The sequence below is a fragment of the Mytilus edulis genome, chromosome 1 (assembly GCF_963676685.1).
Source record: "Mytilus edulis chromosome 1, xbMytEdul2.2, whole genome shotgun sequence".
NCBI classification, from domain to species: domain Eukaryota; kingdom Metazoa; phylum Mollusca; class Bivalvia; order Mytilida; family Mytilidae; genus Mytilus; species Mytilus edulis.
Window position 1 is genome coordinate 14,897,826 of NC_092344.1, and position 18,278 is coordinate 14,916,103.

Genomic DNA, 18,278 nt, shown 5'->3' on the forward strand with positions numbered 1-18,278 from the left:
AATTATTTAAAAAAATAAAAACACATTAACATGTAACATTTTATATATATAAATAACAATGTGATTGCATATCATTCCCTTATTTTGCCAGCATAATGTCTCGGTATTTTAGAAACGGGATCGGATATAACTAATGACGAAAGAGTCCCACCTTCATAGTTTTTATAATTTTCTTTACTTGATTTTGACATATTGCTTGTTCTTGATAAGCCACGAAAATTTGTGCTATGCACCAAATTTTGATCATTCTGTGATAGAGTTGTAATTTTGGTTTCAAGACTCGTAGTTTTTTCTTGATTTACTGAATGCACTCGACCATCATATGCAGGAGATGTATTGTCTTCAGAAGATTGAACGGAACTTGTTTCACTGACAGATTCATCCTCGCTTTTGTCTATCGGAGAGGATAGCGGTTTTTTGTATCGAATATGAATAGTAACTTTCATTTCCTGATAAGGTCCGTACGAACTGTTTGTGACAACAGATTTAGCACGTTCGTCTTTGGTATCATCCTGACTCAATAAGCTACTAACATATCCAGACCGTGCCGTATCTCTGCCTATTTCATCACCCAATTGTACATCACTTTCACTTAATGCTTTATTCGGCGGCTTAGAGTCAGGCGAAATATCAGGAAGCTTTTTAAACTTCTGCCATGGAAATGGCTTTTTCTTTGATTTATATCTATTGTTATGTGACACTTGTGTTGCTTGAAGAAAATGTTTCTGTTTTGATTTTGTTTTAATGTTTAAATGTTCAAGAGGTGATATTGCAAACATTTCTGATGGGTTAAGTTGTTTAAATCTTCTAGTACTATCTGTAACAGGAGCAAGTTTCTTTTCTACTAATATATTTTTTCCTGATAGATAACTTCCATTCACAAACTGTAAATGATTTTGAAGATCGGATATTCGTTTATAGCGTTTTTGGAATTCTATTTCGTCGTGAATGCTACCAAATCTTGAGTTTTTACTTGGTCTTTCAATGCTTTTATTGTACATATTTTCACGATTTGTATGTCCACTCTCGACTCTTGAAGGATAAACTTTAACTCCGTTGTTTCTCATGATTTTTTTGTCTTCCTTTTCAATAAATTTTCTTTGAATTGCTTTACTTTCCGCAGTGCTCACTATTTCAGAATCAGTGTAGTTAATACTTTCCGTATATGCACCGCCGGATTCACCGTCTTTCTGACTCTGTCTCTTTCGTCTACGTTTTAGACTTCGTTCAGATTGGATTGGTGGTGTATATTGTTGTGACCTTTGTGAACTTGGAGCATATTGTTCAGAAAATCGTTGGTTCTTCATCCACGTTTCCACTTGTTTGACAATATCCGTACTCCAGTATTTTTCTTCGAGGATGGGACGCTCTTTATTTCTTGGCGTTGAACCATTATTCATACTCCCTTTATCTTCAGCTGCATTATAGGTCATTTGTCTGAAAGAAAAATATAGACTCGTTTTAAAAAAATCAACGAAATCCCTCCCAATACGTTCTAGTTAGAATTGAAAACAAAATGGATGTCTCCATAAGTTGATCACAGTAAACCATTGGAAGACATGATCAGAAATCTAGTGTGATTTGAGTTTAATGCTTTCAGTACATGAAAAACTACATCTACAAAACAAGAAATGTAAATACACTTTCAGGAAACAAGTTATGGGTACTTTATCTAAATACATTTTTTCTTATTCTTTAGGTTTGGAAAAGAGGTAAATTCGATCTGGCGTTAGTCTACGAATAGAATGTATATCGCAATCATCTAATCGTATTCAATTTGTACTGCAGCGCTTATTTACAACTATTCATCGTACTGGATATACATGAAATATTTGCCACTGTGTTAAGAAAAATGATAACCAATCAATTATACTTCTTCGGAAAAAAATATATGGGGTTAAACGTTGAGAAATATAAGAATCGGTGATTGTCACAAGGAAGAAAAAATCCGTAAAAAGTTAAGTCTTCTTGGGAATAGAGAGGACTGTCACAAACATTACAAAATCCACTGACATTTAAGAATAGACGATTGCCGAATGCAAATTTGCAAATCTGTACTATTAAGCGAGAAAGAATGACACGAGGAATCCATAATATGATATTCTTCCTTTATATTAAAAGCTTTTGTTCTTTTTATTGAGAAGATAACACTTACCTTAGTCGACTATGTGTTAACTCCATATTATATCTTGATATTTTAAATTGCCTTTTAAAGCACAAGTTTTAGTTTTAGAACTGATTAAATTTACTTTTGTATCACTAAATTAAATGTTTGCACAAACTGATTAAATGCTCTCATATTAAATCAAGTGTATATGAAGTATCATCAATTTAATTTTATCGCCTTTGTCGACACCATTTTGTGAAAAATTGTCTTTATTGACTTTCACGGACAACTTTGCAACAATTATTTACTTCTAACTTGATTAAGATATAATTAATAGGAGATTGCCGGAGTTCGTTAAATCAATAGCACTTTCTCTCTGGTCCGGAAAATGTTCCAAAGAAGAAAATAAGTGTCGGAAGAGGCTCATACAGGTAAAACCTATAGCACAATTGTGGAGCATGATTAAGCTATTAGTTGTCTATTCATAGTCCGAGTTGGGAGATTTGTTATTAGATATTGGCTTTTATCGTATTTGATGCATCACCCATAAGGAAAAGTTATCGAGTGCACGAACTTTTTTCCATTGACGATAATAAACTACTTATTACAGAATGATATCAACGGTAAAAAGCAATATGAAGGAATTAGTTCTAGATTTTAAGTGACCTTTATGCACAACTTAGTACTTTCATAACACGTACATCAGTATAATCCTTTAATGTAAGTATAGACAAAGACCAGAAAGAAGGTCAAGGATCCAAAAGACGACAATCATAGAAAGCAGAGAAAAACAACAACAATGAAACAATCAAAATGATTGCAAGTGAAAGGCAGTTTCCTTTCTGAATTAGAGATCTCATTTAATTTTCCACTTCTATTAATTGTTTTCAATGGTTATTATTAAAAAGATTATATCAGTGCACAAAGTAGGTTTCGTGGTTTCTAGAATTTCATTTTCCATCTGTAATAAAACTCTTAACAACAATAAAAAATGAAAACATTAAATGTGATATCTTACAATAACATATTAGAATGTCTTCACCATTTTATTAATTGAAAGACCATCGATTATCGATATATAACCAATTATATGAGAAACAGTAAATCAAATCTGATAAAAAAAATCTGACAGGGTTAAATGAGAATTTAATCTTGATAAATAAGATTAACTGAAAGCAAAAACAAAATATTGAAATTGGTTAACGCTATACATGATTATCTGAACTATATTTGGCCTTCGTTGACAGATTAATTGGTATATTCTGATGATAATATAGATAAACGGAGATGGTGGGTATGCCAATGAAACCCTCAGTCCAAGAACAAAACATATATGTAGTAAACAGTGCCTCCCTCAAAGGATTTTAATGATTTTTAATTTAATTGAAAGTTTTATTTTTATGAGTTATAAAATTGTATATATGTGTATACACTAAGGTTAATATATATATATTTATTAAGAAACTACCCCTTTACATCGGGGAGACTTGCGGATGGGGTATCCACAAATGCGTCTAACAGCATATGCAATGAATAAATACAGACAAGTAAAAATATTCATATAACTTTTTCAGACTTAAAATTGGTACATTGTAAAGTAAGACATCATCTTACATAATAGAAATAAACATTATATACAATATAAAAATATGAGCTAAACTAAAAGTAACGTAAAACATATTTCAACAAATAACATTTAAAGTTTAGGTTCCAAAACCAATGATCTCTTAAATGTCACCCTTTAGGTGAAATTTGACTTTCATAATAATATTTCATTCGCTATTATCCCACGCTGCAAATCATTCAGGGAGAGAAAAATAAAGAAATCATAAAACACACTGATACAAATACCGTTAATTTCGAATTGTATATACATTATATACTCGTAAAGCATAAACATTTTGGTGACGAGCGAATACGATGAAGATTATTTCATAAACACAGGTCGATTTACATATAAATCTGTTTTATACAACCTTATTGGGGATGAATATCATTTTAGATAATTTTGACACGTCCGTAAGCACCCAAAAAGAATCTACACTAAATATATATACCAAGCATCGAAACACGTCCAAATGCAACCATATTTCTCTTCCCCAATGTGATACTGAAGAACGTACAAGTATATGAAAGGGAAACGATACCAAAAGGTACATTGAAACTAGAAATTTAAGAAAGGCAAACATAACCATTGACAAGACAAAAGACTATTGGCACTCATATCACATCTTCCTATATCTATAGACAATCAACTGACGTAAACACTGCTCAGTAAAGATTGAGCTATATGAATCAAACCATAAAGTGAGGATGACTGCTCCACGAGTATATAATGTATATAAAAACTGGAAATTCACTGAATTTGTATAAGTATGGTTGGGATTTCTGTATTTTCTCCTTAAAAGATTTGTAGTTTGATAAAGCGACAGAAATATTCTAATGAAAGTCAAAACATCTAATATAAAGAGTACACATCATTCAAACAGTTCATTATTTATCGTAAAACGGATTGTACTGGTTTCTTTTCTTCAAATAGGTACTAGCTGTCAATTCATATTCCCCGATTTGACTCAAATTCTCATATTTGAATTATAACCATGTTAAACATTTATATTTATTATAAAAGTCAAAATTAAACAATTTACAGGACAAGGGCTCGATAATATGTAGCTTCGTTTCGTGTGTTTTTAAGTCTTAAAAGCGATATAAACATAGATAGAGACATAAATAGAAAGCGAACTCGTGCAAATGGATTTGTCTAGGTCTGTGTAATTTTTTATAGAATAAAAATGTATGCTTATCAAAGTTTCAACCTGTATAAGAATGATTGTTTGTTGTGGATCGTAACAGTCAATCAAATGATTTGTCTTTGTTTCACTTTCAATGTTGACATTCTTTACCTTTAGATAACCGAACACGCACATTTCATGCGATATCAATCTCAAGCTAAGGGATAAAATTGAAGTTCACATGAATACGGATTCAATGAGGTCGAATTATTCACTTGCAAGTGAACAATTCATCATTAATGTTTTTTTTTAGTTTAATTTGACAGAATTGAACCATACTGGCTGATAAAAGCTAATTATTATTTCACTATTTCGCTTTCATTAATGATTCAAAAAATAATCATACTTAGGTTTTTTAATATATCTCGTAGCTAGTGCACTTTTAAAGCTCAAAATAAGAATTAACAAGCACAGGTTGATCATGATGAATATAATAACGCACAGTATGTAGGGATGGCTCTAAGATTTCAAAAAACCACGGGACTACATAAACATACATTTGTAAATTATCATTTTATGAAATATAATATTCAATGTTACGATTTATTTAATTCATTTTGTAAAGAAATATTCTATAATGACTAAAAACATTAAATATGGAAATATTATCCTCAAATTAAATCAATTACCTTTATTTACAAAATAAAGATACATCTGATAAAATGTAATTATATAAGTGATTTGTTATGACGTGTTGAAGGTATCCGTACGATCATAATAAAATGCTTGGTCGGTAATGACCCGGGCTGATCTTTAAATGTATATTTGTAATTTATTAATATAGTATTGATTGAAAAATATGGAATTGATATTGTTTTATCTTGCATACGAATAAAAATACATCATTGTTGAATCAAAGACAAAAATAAGTTTCACCCTTAGTTCAGTATTGGTGGATAGTTGTTGCATTGGCAATCATACCACATCTCATTATTTTCACATTGTCTAAAAGTTTCAATATAAAAAAGAAGATGTGATATGATTGCGAATGAGACAACTCTCCAGAGGAGACCAAATGACACAGAAACAAGTTCACTATCAGTCAACGTACGGCCTTCAACAATGAACAAAGTCCATATCGGATAGTCAGCTATAAAAGGCCGAATCAAGTTTATTTTAAGTATTGGGAAACAAAAAAAACTAAGACGTGGAAAAACCCTAATAGCTACATATAGATTCAAATAATTTTACTGATTTCTTTTATTACCATGTAACACGTAATATATCACTGGAGTGCTATACACTGATCATAGTGTTTAAAATCAGTACCTGTCGAAGTTCAAAGGCGACACAGGACCAGTAAAATGGGAACAAGGTTTCACTTTAACTCTAACGGCTTTTACTATACAAAAACAAACTTTCTTATAGTTTCGATGTCTTAAGTAAACTGACTTGCAGTAAGATAGCACTAGAATAGAACAGAGCAGGACGCATTTTATTCCCACAAATGTCAAAATGCATTATATTGTTTTCTTTCATATGATATTGAGAGAAGGAGACTCAATAACCAGAAGAATCAATTGCAGTTCTAGGAGATGGTTTTTGTTCAGGAAATAAATTGCATCTCCTCCCCATTTCGTCACGTTATCAAAACGAAAATAAAATGATATAATTGAAATTACATGTTTAAAAAACTTATTGCTTAATCATCATGTATTTAAAGTATGAATAGCGCTAAATTAATTTCATGACAGAAATCCTTCTTTTTTAAAAGTAATTCAAACAGTAATAAATGCTTGTCCCAAGGACTTTGTAATTATTGTTGTACTTACGTTTGTCGTTTCGTTATAAGAGGAAGTGCCATGTTTATCCAATTTGAAAAGTTATATACTATTCAAAGTTATTTTCTTCTAGTCCAGTTATCTATTGAAAATGTTTATCAAATTTATGAACTATCATAATCCTGAACATCATAAATGGGTTTTTACTTGTCGTCCTATCTCATTGATGATGCAGTAATATTTTGATAAATTTTCTCAATAAACTTTCACATATCCACAGAAGCTTAGGCCTGAGAAATTTTAAACTATCAACATTTATATAAGCATTCCTTAAAGATAGAGAACGTGTGAAACTAGGAGAGACCTTCCGTAAATACATGTCCCGTGGTAAATATATATTGAAACTATAGAATGAAAGAAAACAATGCTTTTATAGTTTAAATGTACAATTGTCAACGTGCCTTGCTTTTATGACTGTATCCGTACTATGTCAAAGGCTTGGAACTGATAAATAAACTAGGTAAATAATATTAATAATCTCAAACGTCTTGGACCTTATAATTACGATATGTACCTAGCATTTAATAAAATTTCAATAAACTTCAATTGAGATTTAACTAACCAAAAGTAAACTTAAACTTTGTTGTTAATATAATTATTCAAATGTGTGTATCATGTGAAAAATGAACAAGCCTGATACCAGTGACGGAAAAAAGTAATTGAGAAAAGAGAGGATTGCGGTTATATAACGGATATTGATTAGATTGTTTTTGAGAGGTATTGGTGAACTAAATAAATTGTTTGGTGTACTGAATAAATCGTTTGTAAGTCATTTAGTTCACTTATAAACGACACAATCCTTCATTTAGTCAATTTATAAATGACACATTCATCAAACGATGCATCTTCATACATTTAAATCAAATGGTTAAAAAAAATTAAATTTAAATTTTGTGTTGTCAACAGCACCAGTGAATTCAGAGCGGATTGAATTATTAAGAAACAGTAAAATACACAAAAACTGGTTAAGATGGTGCAGATAATAAAAAATTAGTAATTGACTAAACGTAACCAATAAACTTTATACTGTCAAAGACGTTGGTAAAACATTACTTTTATATATTATCTTCAGATAATTTTTATGTCATTTCTTTTTTAGACATTTTAATCTAGTTACAATGAACTCTCATTTTAACTAAAAACACATGCGCAGATAAAAAAACTATACAAAGTGAAAGTGGGGTTAACACAATCTGGTAGTGGTACTCCGAATCATCAAATAAAAAAGCAATTACAAAAAAAGAGGTCACAAGAGAGAGTCATCTTACTACTTGTTTAACTACGGAGAAAACCGATCTTCGGCATTTATTTGTTTTTGCCGAAAATAACAGATAATTCTATTTTGAACCATTCACTTTCCTTTATTAGCTTATTTGTATATGATCAATTAGATTATGTTTATAAGTTTGTTTGGCTTCGTTCCAGAGAACAATTAAATAAAGGGTGCACTAAACACCCGGTACGTGACAACATAGATTTATAAAATTTAAAATACTATTTCAAACAGTAAACAGTAGAATATTGAGATAATACCTTCTAATCAAGGAATAAAAAACAAACTTATATAATTACGAAATCGTTCGAAAAGTACATGTGTACCATATGCATGCATGATATTAGTTTTCAGAGAATAATTACAGCTAACACGGAAATTGAAAATCAGAAGGGGCAATGCAAGACTAGGTAAAACGATTAATTGCTTATGTGGTGATTATATAACTTCTGGTAGATATGCAAAGGCAGACGACGGATCAAGTCAGTAACGGACACATCTGATTAAAATTCAGATTTGTCGTAATTCGCGTGCTATGTCGAAGCATTTGTCATTGAGCATGACAAAACCAGGAATCCATATTTCAATTATGGTAACATATATTTTAAAAGAGATGAGACCCAAATATAACAATATAACAATAAGGAGATGTGGCATGAATGCAAATGAGACAACTATCCACCAAAGTTTAAATACAGTGGACGAAAGCAAGTATAAGCAACCTAAGCAACCGTAAAGTTAGTTTACATAAAGGCTCCAGAAACTGCCTCTGACACCTGATTTTTCATGTTAAGCAGGAAAGCTTAATAATTGGTACAACCCTAGTAGCAGGAACTTAGTAAGAAATATACTATATTGATGACTATTGATGAACTATGTCATGGAAGTTCTCTTATTCTCAACATTTCGTGGTGTAGTTCAACTGCTAGATGTATTTACCGATTGTGCTCTATTCACTCTCCCGATATTTTTATTTTCAAATTATGTTTGCATGACGGGTAATGCAAGCATAGTAGGAACACTGTCGATGCTACAACTGCATGGCATCGCTGCATTTACAGTTAAACTGTATAAAAACTTTATAATACAGGACAAATTTGAAAATGTGAAACATACCAAAAGAGAACAACACCAATGACCTTATTTAAGATGTTCGTCACAACGTTTCCATGAAAATTGCAAGATTTTTTTCCCTTGATTTATGCAGAATGCAAAGAGTCTCAATTAAGTCATCTAAATACCACTTTTTAATTGAACAAACAACATTAAAAAGGTCACTTCCTAGTGTGAAAAAAATCCGAATTAAATCAAGCGACTTTCAAATTTTGCATGAAGCGCGAAAACGCGGAAACGCCATGATAAAATGTGATTATCGCTTGATTACATTTCGAAAAAAATACATAGCATTTTATTTAATTTTTATAGAATATTGAAATTAGATATAATAATTATTAACATTTAGAATTTGAAAGTAAAACTTTTAACACAAACTTCCGCAAAAAATATGTAAGCAGTATCATTTCACGTAAAATCAATTAATTGTATAGGTGAAATTTGCATAATGGAGACGCAGATTTCAGAGTAATGTAGATAGTTTATACAATATTCATTTAATTTCATTTTTTTAAATATCAAAGGATAATAACTTGTTGTTTCATATTTCTATTAATTATTAATATTTACAATGTCAACTATTATTTTTTCAAATTCAATAAAAATTTGCAACACAGTAAACACTTGCAATTATATGCCCATTTATGTCCAGCTTTCGATCTATACAATTTTATCGTAATGGCAGTTCATTTAAATAACATTGCCTGGCGAAAGTAATGAACGTATGAAAACATGTACATTTGCTGTACATTTTCATGATGCTAGTACACGGACGGATCAAAAGGAGGACGCATTGACTCAAGTGTAATTACTATGAGTATTTGCCTTGAGGGTTCATTTATTTCATACTTTCGTTCTTTACAATGTTTTGTCATAATGGAAGACAAATCTTTTTTTATTTGCTAAATTCGAGATAAAATTTTTTAATTGGGAACCTCTAATTGTATTACTTTTCATGGTTTCTTGGTAAATTCTCGAAAGGTAATGATCGGGATATAACAGATAATACTGTTTGAAGACTTCCTGGTCAAACTAGTGACAATAATTTTGCCTATTTACCAAAATTTCAAGGAATCATTAGTTGCCAATTTTTTTTTTTTTTTAGAACAATAACAAAAGAGAACGCACCAAAACATTAGCAAAGTCTTTTTTCCAATCGAACAAGAAGTAATAATTGGTATTAAAAGACGTGAAAGTAGAACAGGACGTTGAATTCTCAGGTATATCATAAGACATTTTTTTTATTTATTTCCTGACATAGATATGACTAGGTTGTTTGTTGGTTCGGTTATATTTGACTTTCGTGGGTAAGTTTACATATTTTATTCATATCCGAAAATTTCGAATATCTCAATATAATCGAATAACAATATAAAAAGATAAAAGTAATGATAAGTAAGATTACCAGTTCAAAATATAATGTTACCAATTAATCTTATTTCGCGCTTCCAGAAAGCGGGGATTACGAATCAAAAATTCTTTCCTTTTGAGTCGCTTTCACTATGTGTCAAATTATCAACATATTCTTTATTGCGCAATGTTTGAACATAAAGACGGATATAAATCTTTAAAAATTAACGTAAATAAAAGATTATGGTAACTTTAGCATGATTTAGACCGATAACGACTCGAAATGGTAATAAAAAAAGAGAAATGTAGAACTATCAAAATAAACAACAATAACTTTAAATCGAATTATTGTCGTACTATTTATGCCAGTCATACCTGACGTAATCTATTTCTTTACAGTCTGTCTCGTTTCTGATAATTGTTTATTTCACAGAAAAAAAATCGCTTAACCTATATCTATTGCTTGCAGGAAAAAAACACATTTATCTACATTAATTGCTTGCAGAAAAAAAATATTGAATGGCTTGGAGAATATATGACTTTTGAAAGTTCATTTACAAAAAAACAGTACACTTTTATAAGCAAAAAACAATGATTCTACAGAACTAGTGTTATGGTCAAATGTCTGAGTCTAAATAAATCTTAGGAAGCTAACACAACTCAACCAATAATAATCCAAGAAGAGCATATTGGATGCGTTAGTACAATGCATCTAATATTTTGGTTAAGACAAGCTGCAATGTCGTGATGAAAGATTTTGTAGGGTTCATCGTATCAAAATTGATGTAGAACCAGGAATGACATTTATTTTACCAATGAAGGAAGCGATTAGTTCATAGAAACCTCATGGTATAGTTGAATATGCTTTCTACTATATACGGTCTACAAGCGAGGTCAGTAGAGAACCAACTAACTACATCCGTTTTTTTATTCACGATGGTAATGTGCAGGCAGACAAGATGTGTTACCATTTATAATATGTAGTACATGAAGCTTACATCTCCTTTTATTTATTTTGTTCAGAAAGTAAAGAAACAGTCGGTAGTACAGCTTTTTTACGTATTCATATATCCATAGGTTTCAATGATTATGTGATTATATTGGCAAAAAGATTGTGATTATGTGATTACTTGGAAGCCCCATCAGGGGCCTCAATATCGTTATTTCGGACAGCTAGGCCCAATAATAGTTTGGGTTAACAGCACAACTTAAGGTATACTGTAAAAGTCAGTTGAAAAAGTATTGACTCAAGAGATCGACAACTTACCAAACATGATAAACATAATAACAACACCTTCCCCCTTTCCTCGAAAAAAAACCCAACAACAAACATAAAGATACCGAGTGGTGGATTTGATGACAGGAAGACGTTAAAAATTGACAGCTTATGGCAAATTATTGTGAGTTTGGTGAGTTAAGAAATGTACATCACAGAAGAACTGAGCTTCACGATTGAAGATTGATTTACATTGTAACCGTTACCTTTCAATGGTACAAGTCTGTTTGAGGTGATAGTGGTATTAACATAGTGTCAGGTTTTCTTGTCAACAATTTTACTACATACAAAATCAAAAAACGGAAATTAAAAACTATGATACAATGTAACATGCATGCTTCAATCATTTTAAATTGAGGTTTTACCTTCGTGGAAACACATTTTCCAATCCTAGTTTTCTATCCAGCTAGCATTGGATTATTCCTGTACGTATTATTTATATTAAACACCATGAACGGTGAAAAGTTAATATATCAAAATCCAAAGTATCATTTCTCGCTCTGTTGGGTGAATTAACGATGTTTTTAAATCTTTTATGGAAGTTTAACAAGCAAGTTCATGATCAAAAATTAATTTTACACTTTTCGACGATTTTGAACCAAATAATTTAAATTTAAAAGGTAAATATTTTAAATATGTAACTCTGTGAATGAAAAATCCATGAAAATATACTTACATTTATTTCATTGTAGACCTATTCATATCCAAATTTCTAGTCTATTTAATCAATGTCACAGTTAAAAACTGATTCGTTAAGTTGTATGTAGAAACTCAAATTAATCTTCTTAAAGTTTTAACGTATATATATATATTTAATTCTCATCTTAAGAAAATATAATCCTCTCTGGCCTATCTGACCAAAAATATAAAATATAAAATATTTGTATTATCAATTGTCAAGTGTTAAAAAAATTGCTCACAGAATGAACATCTACAATTATAATCCCTGAAAAGGATGCCATTTCACCATTGTAATATTCACATAAAGAATCTGTTTCAATGCAAGTTTCGTACTCGTGGTCTATATTCTTGTAACAATGAATACGTCGTACGAATTAAAGTATGGACCGTTTGCCAGATAAATCTTTTATATCAAGACAGTATTTATCTTACGACGATTAAAATTGTGATATTTAACTAATGACAATGAAATTTTGACAAATCAACGACCAACGATAAATTGAGGTCTCAATTATTATAATCCTTATAATTTAACACTCTATTAAACTCAAACCAATTACAAGGAGAACGTTTGTAATATAAAACTCGTCATACATGCATTTGAAAAGAAACTTTTAGGTGTTAGAATATACGATGAATGGCATGTCAAACATTTGACACACTATGCAAGTCATCTTAAAAAAATGTAAATACATGTATTGAGAGACTAAATAATCATGTTATATTGTATAATCGACAGAACGTATTTTATTTACATTTTGATTTATTACAGAAGCCTAATATTTATGTATATTCTACTAGGAAAGAAAATCTATTTACTGTCTGAATTTTCACTGAAATCTGAAAACATTAAGGTTAATTGTATTCCACTCACCAGAAGGCAGTTCAAAGTGATACATGCAGGTATAGCACATGCTTAAAATTGACTGACTCTATATCAGTAAAATATGAGAACTAATGGTTAACAAGCACTGAGAAGCTTGTATGGTTTAGTTCAATAATATATTGTTGTATCCTTTTATCATAGTATGAAAACAATGATTCAACAAAAAATGTTGACATCTTTAATGTTTTGTTTTACAATAGTGGGTACTAAATTTTAATGGTTCATTGTTTTATAATCAAAAAGGCTAACAAATATGGATCAAGTGATATAAATTTAACCAAAGGAATATGCACATTCCTTCTTTTTATTATTAAAAGAAGAAAAGGTTTTAAAAAAATACACGCATTTAATTATATCCATTCATAAAACGAAAATTCACGACGCAATTCAATATTAAAACTTTGTTCATAAAATATACCGGAAATAAACAATAGTTTATCACATCTGCAGATACACTTTTCCGTCTCATTTTAAATAAACAAACCTTGAATCAAACCCACCTTGGTAAACTAGGTTTTTCAATCTTCGGGAATATGAAATAAGACAATGTAACTTTGGACAAGGTAAATTGTCTTATACATTGTGTAATCTTAGCATGTTTAAACAAGAGCTTGTATTTGCTCCTCTTAATTTGCATTAGCGACAGTGGTTTTGAAACTGCTAAATTTTCTTTACAAGAAAAACAACATTATTTCAAAAATATAAGATTGATGATTGTTGTTGCTTAACGTCCGGTGGCAAGTATTTCATACAAGTTAGAACAATTTTTGATAGGCTGATGATTGTTGTTTGCTTAACGTCCAGTAGCAAGTATGTCATGCATATTAGGGCGATCTTTTGATAGGGTTGATATTTTTAACGCCCAGTAGCAAGTTTTTCGTGCAAGTTAGACTGATTTTTAATAGTGTTGTTAAATTTGTTTGCCTAACGTCCAAAAGCAAGTATTTCATGCATGTTAGGACGATTCTTGATAGTATTTATGATTTTTGTTTTACTTAATGTCCATTGTCAAATATTTCAGAGATGTTTAGGACGATTTCTAATTAAACTGATGTTCTGCATTTTAAGCTGATTCTGTACAAGGTTTTACAGCTAGATTTCACGTTCATGTGTTAATCCCCAATGCAAGTGACAAATTACTTGCAACAAGGTTAGAACTATTAAAAATGTGTTATTACTGGTTGATTTATGAATTTCGTACTAACGGACAAACTCATTTAGTCTTAGATGCATGCTTTTTTATTAGCGTTCAGTAACTCTTAGTATTCTCGGATCAATTCTTAGTGGCTTTTTGATGTTGGGATTTAACAGTACCCGACCACGTCCACTCTGTTTTTGTGTTAGATGTATTTCTATTTGTATCCATCTGATGAGTTAAGTACCAGATTAGGGGAGGATTGGGATTCCGCTAACAATTTTAACCCCGCCACACTCTGTATATATGTATGTGCCTTTCCAAAGTCAGGAGCCTGTATTTAAGTATAGTTGTCGTTTGTTGATGTGTAACATATTCGTTCTTTTTTTAAAATAAATTAGGCCGTTAGTTTTGAATTATTTTACATTTGTCATTTCGGGGCCTTTTATAGCTGTCTATGCTGTATGGGCTTTGCTCATTGTTGAAGTCCGTACGGTGACATATAGTTCTTTCTGTGTCTCTTGTGGAAATTTGTCTCATTGGCAATCATACCACATATTCTTTTTCATATCATAAGTTTGCATTGAATGGACAGCGCATAGATATAAAAAAAAATCTCCAGAGCTTTTCGAAACAGTACTCGGTTCTTAAAATGCTGTTAAATGTGGAAACGTTAAATGTGTCTGATTTATTTGTGTTTGTTTGTTGTTATGTTGTTGTAGCATTTTGATAGAAAGAAAAAAATGACCGAAAAGGTTATACTTTTGGATTCGTGTCCTTTTTACATATAATTGATTGTTTCTATTGTACAATAATGCCATAAAAAATCTAGTTTTATGAAACCACAGCTTATATAAGTTTTAAATGTCAGTCTATGGTTCAATTACAGTTCCAATAAATCATTTGTCATAATTTGAATGTCGCTTCATACCAAAGTTAAAAGTATTTTCTTTTATTTCGTTAATTTGTTGGTTTTTAATACATATTCGGCATTTTAAGTTTGAGCATAGTTACAGTATATACGATTAATTATTGCTGTTATATATATATAAAAGAAACTTTGTTCGTATAATGTCTGTGGACATGTTAATATTGTGTGCTCTGAAAACTTAAACAAATCATACCAATTCCAAAACATCTGACCGATGGAAAAATTATACTCTTTTGAAACCTGATTGAAAGAAATAGCAGTTTTAAAACTTTCCTGAGGTTATAACGGAATTGTTGGAAAAAGTACGCGAATTTTCTTAATCATGAAAAATAATGATTAATGAAATTTTATATAAAAATGTAAGATTAAGTGGTTATCCAATAGCTTTCAATGTAGGAAGACTTTGATTTTAAGTATCTATCTTCTAGAAAAACCAGTAGATTAACAGTTTTTAGTAGAAAAGTCGAAATTTCGAGATTTTAAAAAGTCGAAATTTTGAGTTTAATGTCGAAATTTTAAGTTATTAGAAAGTCAAAATTTCAAGTTTAAGTCAAAATTTCGAGATTTGAAAAGTCAAAATTTCAAGTTGAAGTCAAAATTTCGAGATTTGAGTCTTAGATTAAAGTTTTCAGTCGTTCATAAATATCATTTTATGATATGAAGTTCATTGTGATACGTAGAATGTAAGTTCTGGGATTCGCATTATACAGTAAAGTAACACTCGTTACTATAAAAGTTTTGTTTTAATCATTATTGTAAAAAAAAATCACTAAAAATAAATAACTTTTTAAAAATAAATGAATGCTTTAGATTTCAATGCGACTGATCCTTGTTTCTGGAATGACCATATCAGGTACATTTGTACCAAATCTGTTTAGGAGATTCAAACCAAAATATGGATATAAATAAAACACATCGACAAGCTAACACATTGAGGAGATGTTTTTTTTTCAAAGGGTTCATCTTTAAAAAATGATTTTTCTGTTGAATTTTAGGATATTTATTTCTTTTTTTTTTCTAAATTAAGAGGTAGTAAGTTAATATAATATAGAATAAGGAAATGTGGTATTTTTGTAATTGGAACCATTTTCCATCACAGTCCGAATGAAGCGGATTTAAACAACTTCGGGTCATTATACGGCTTTAATATTGAGCAAAACCCATACCACATAGTCAACTAAAATATATAAATATCCCGACAAAATGTGAATCTATATTCTTTATATCACTTACCTAATTTTCACCGGGAGAGAGTGTACATTCTGGCTCATGTTCCTTTCATCTTCTTGTCGTTCATTTTTCAAAGAAGAAATCTGACTTGTCAGTTCACTTGTTTGAAATTTCTTTTGATAAATAAATTCAGGTCCTAAATTGCGTGGTGGTGTTCTGTAATCTTCAGGAATAGTTGGTTTTTGTCGAATTAAATCTTCGTATCCAGTGTTGTTATTTTCTTTTTCAGCATATTTCATTTTTAGTAACAAAGTTGGCGAAACAAACCTTGGTTGCCATTTCCACACTTTCTCTGACATTTTAAAATAAACCCTGGTCGCATTTAAAATATACTGAACATAAAATATATTAAACTTTTCAATTTTAAATATATCATTAAATCATATACACTTTAACGCCCTTGAAAAGTAATTTAAGAAACCTTCCATGCAACGTTTTGAAGGCATTGTTTTTAAACTTTTAGAAATGTTTGATGAAAAAGCAGATACAAATTCATTAAAACAAAACAAAGACTAGTTGTCATTGTATGTATAAGTTCATGTTGCCCTTATCTTAATCAAGACGTTTTATTGCATGATTGACTAAATATCTATTTACAAATTATGAGGTTTTGACAGGTTAAAACATTATGTCTGATAACTGTAAGATAAGGATGCACCTTACCATTGATAATTAATTTTCAGACAAGTTTCGGATTACGTCCGTTTGTCGCAGACCAGTTTCAGATTTCTGCCGTTCGATGATAGCATTTTTAAACCATTTATATAATAATACGTCAGTCGGGACTTTTGATGGTATCTTCCTTTGGTTAGGAGGATTTGCATTTTGAAAGTGTCATAATTTTATCAATCAAATGATCGAATACCTTTGTTTCACAGAGTATTTACAATTAATACTTTTTTTTACTTTAAAACTAAAATAATAAAATATTATTTGAAATTGACATCTTCTAAAAAGTTATTATATTTTTAACTTTTTATTTAGTTGCAGGAACAAATTTTTCCATGTCCACTACATGATACCCAAGGGTTTGTATGACTGAAGTATAAAAATATGAAAAGCGGAGTTCCCAGTCATACAGGAAGATCTGTCATGATGGGTGTCCTTTTTGCTGCGTTGGCGTACAAACTAGACATTCAGCACTGCTTGGAATGGGGAAGACCCTACAATTATAGAAAAAATTTAATTGTCTGTTTGAAAGCACAAAGATTTTTTGGAAGTTGATAACCTGTTTGTATTTGTGTATGTAGGGGATGCAATATCTATATCATTCTATATAAAAACAAATAGAACTCGTTCGCTCTAACTATTTATTATTTAAAGAATGCGAAAGGGTGCCCTTATCAAGTGCATTTATAAAAAAACGTATTACAATAAAACAAGCTCTTAGCTCTATCCCGTTTTTCATCAAACATATGACATCAACTAACAAAACAACCAACCAACCAAGCGGAGACCCAGATGCACACGTGGATACTCAATTCAATAGTTTCTAATTATTATAAGGTCGACATTCTAGATCAGCTCTCTCTTAGTTCGTAAAACGTCTTATCAAACGTCATTTGTAATGATTCTTCTTTAAGCTTTTGTAGAAAACTTATATTACGGTACAATTTCCGCTACTATCAAACATACCATCTTTACAGGTTGGTAATCCCAATTTTAAACCCTTGACCCTATACAATATGTTTCATTCAGTTATTGTTTAACTTTTTCTCGTTTA

The 18,278-nt window shown here is 30.5% G+C and overlaps 1 protein-coding gene across 4 annotated transcripts; it reads right to left on the bottom strand.

The window, feature by feature from the left end:
• Positions 1-25: 25 nt before the first annotated feature.
• Positions 26-16,931, bottom strand: LOC139510610 (uro-adherence factor A-like). 4 transcript variants are annotated; one of them, XM_071297162.1, is made up of 2 exons: positions 16,559-16,931; positions 26-1,437 (listed from the first exon to the last, which is right to left on the bottom strand). In XM_071297162.1, the coding sequence occupies exons 1-2, from the start codon at positions 16,852-16,854 to the stop codon at positions 72-74; spliced, it is 1,662 nt and encodes a 553-aa protein (XP_071153263.1). In that variant the 5' UTR covers positions 16,855-16,931; the 3' UTR covers positions 26-71. The 4 variants fall into 4 exon arrangements, with proteins under 4 accessions (XP_071153263.1, XP_071153284.1, XP_071153277.1 ...); XM_071297183.1 differs by lacking the exon at positions 16,559-16,931 and adding an exon at positions 12,369-12,786; XM_071297176.1 differs by lacking the exon at positions 16,559-16,931 and adding an exon at positions 12,058-12,201.
• Positions 16,932-18,278: the final 1,347 nt, after the last annotated feature.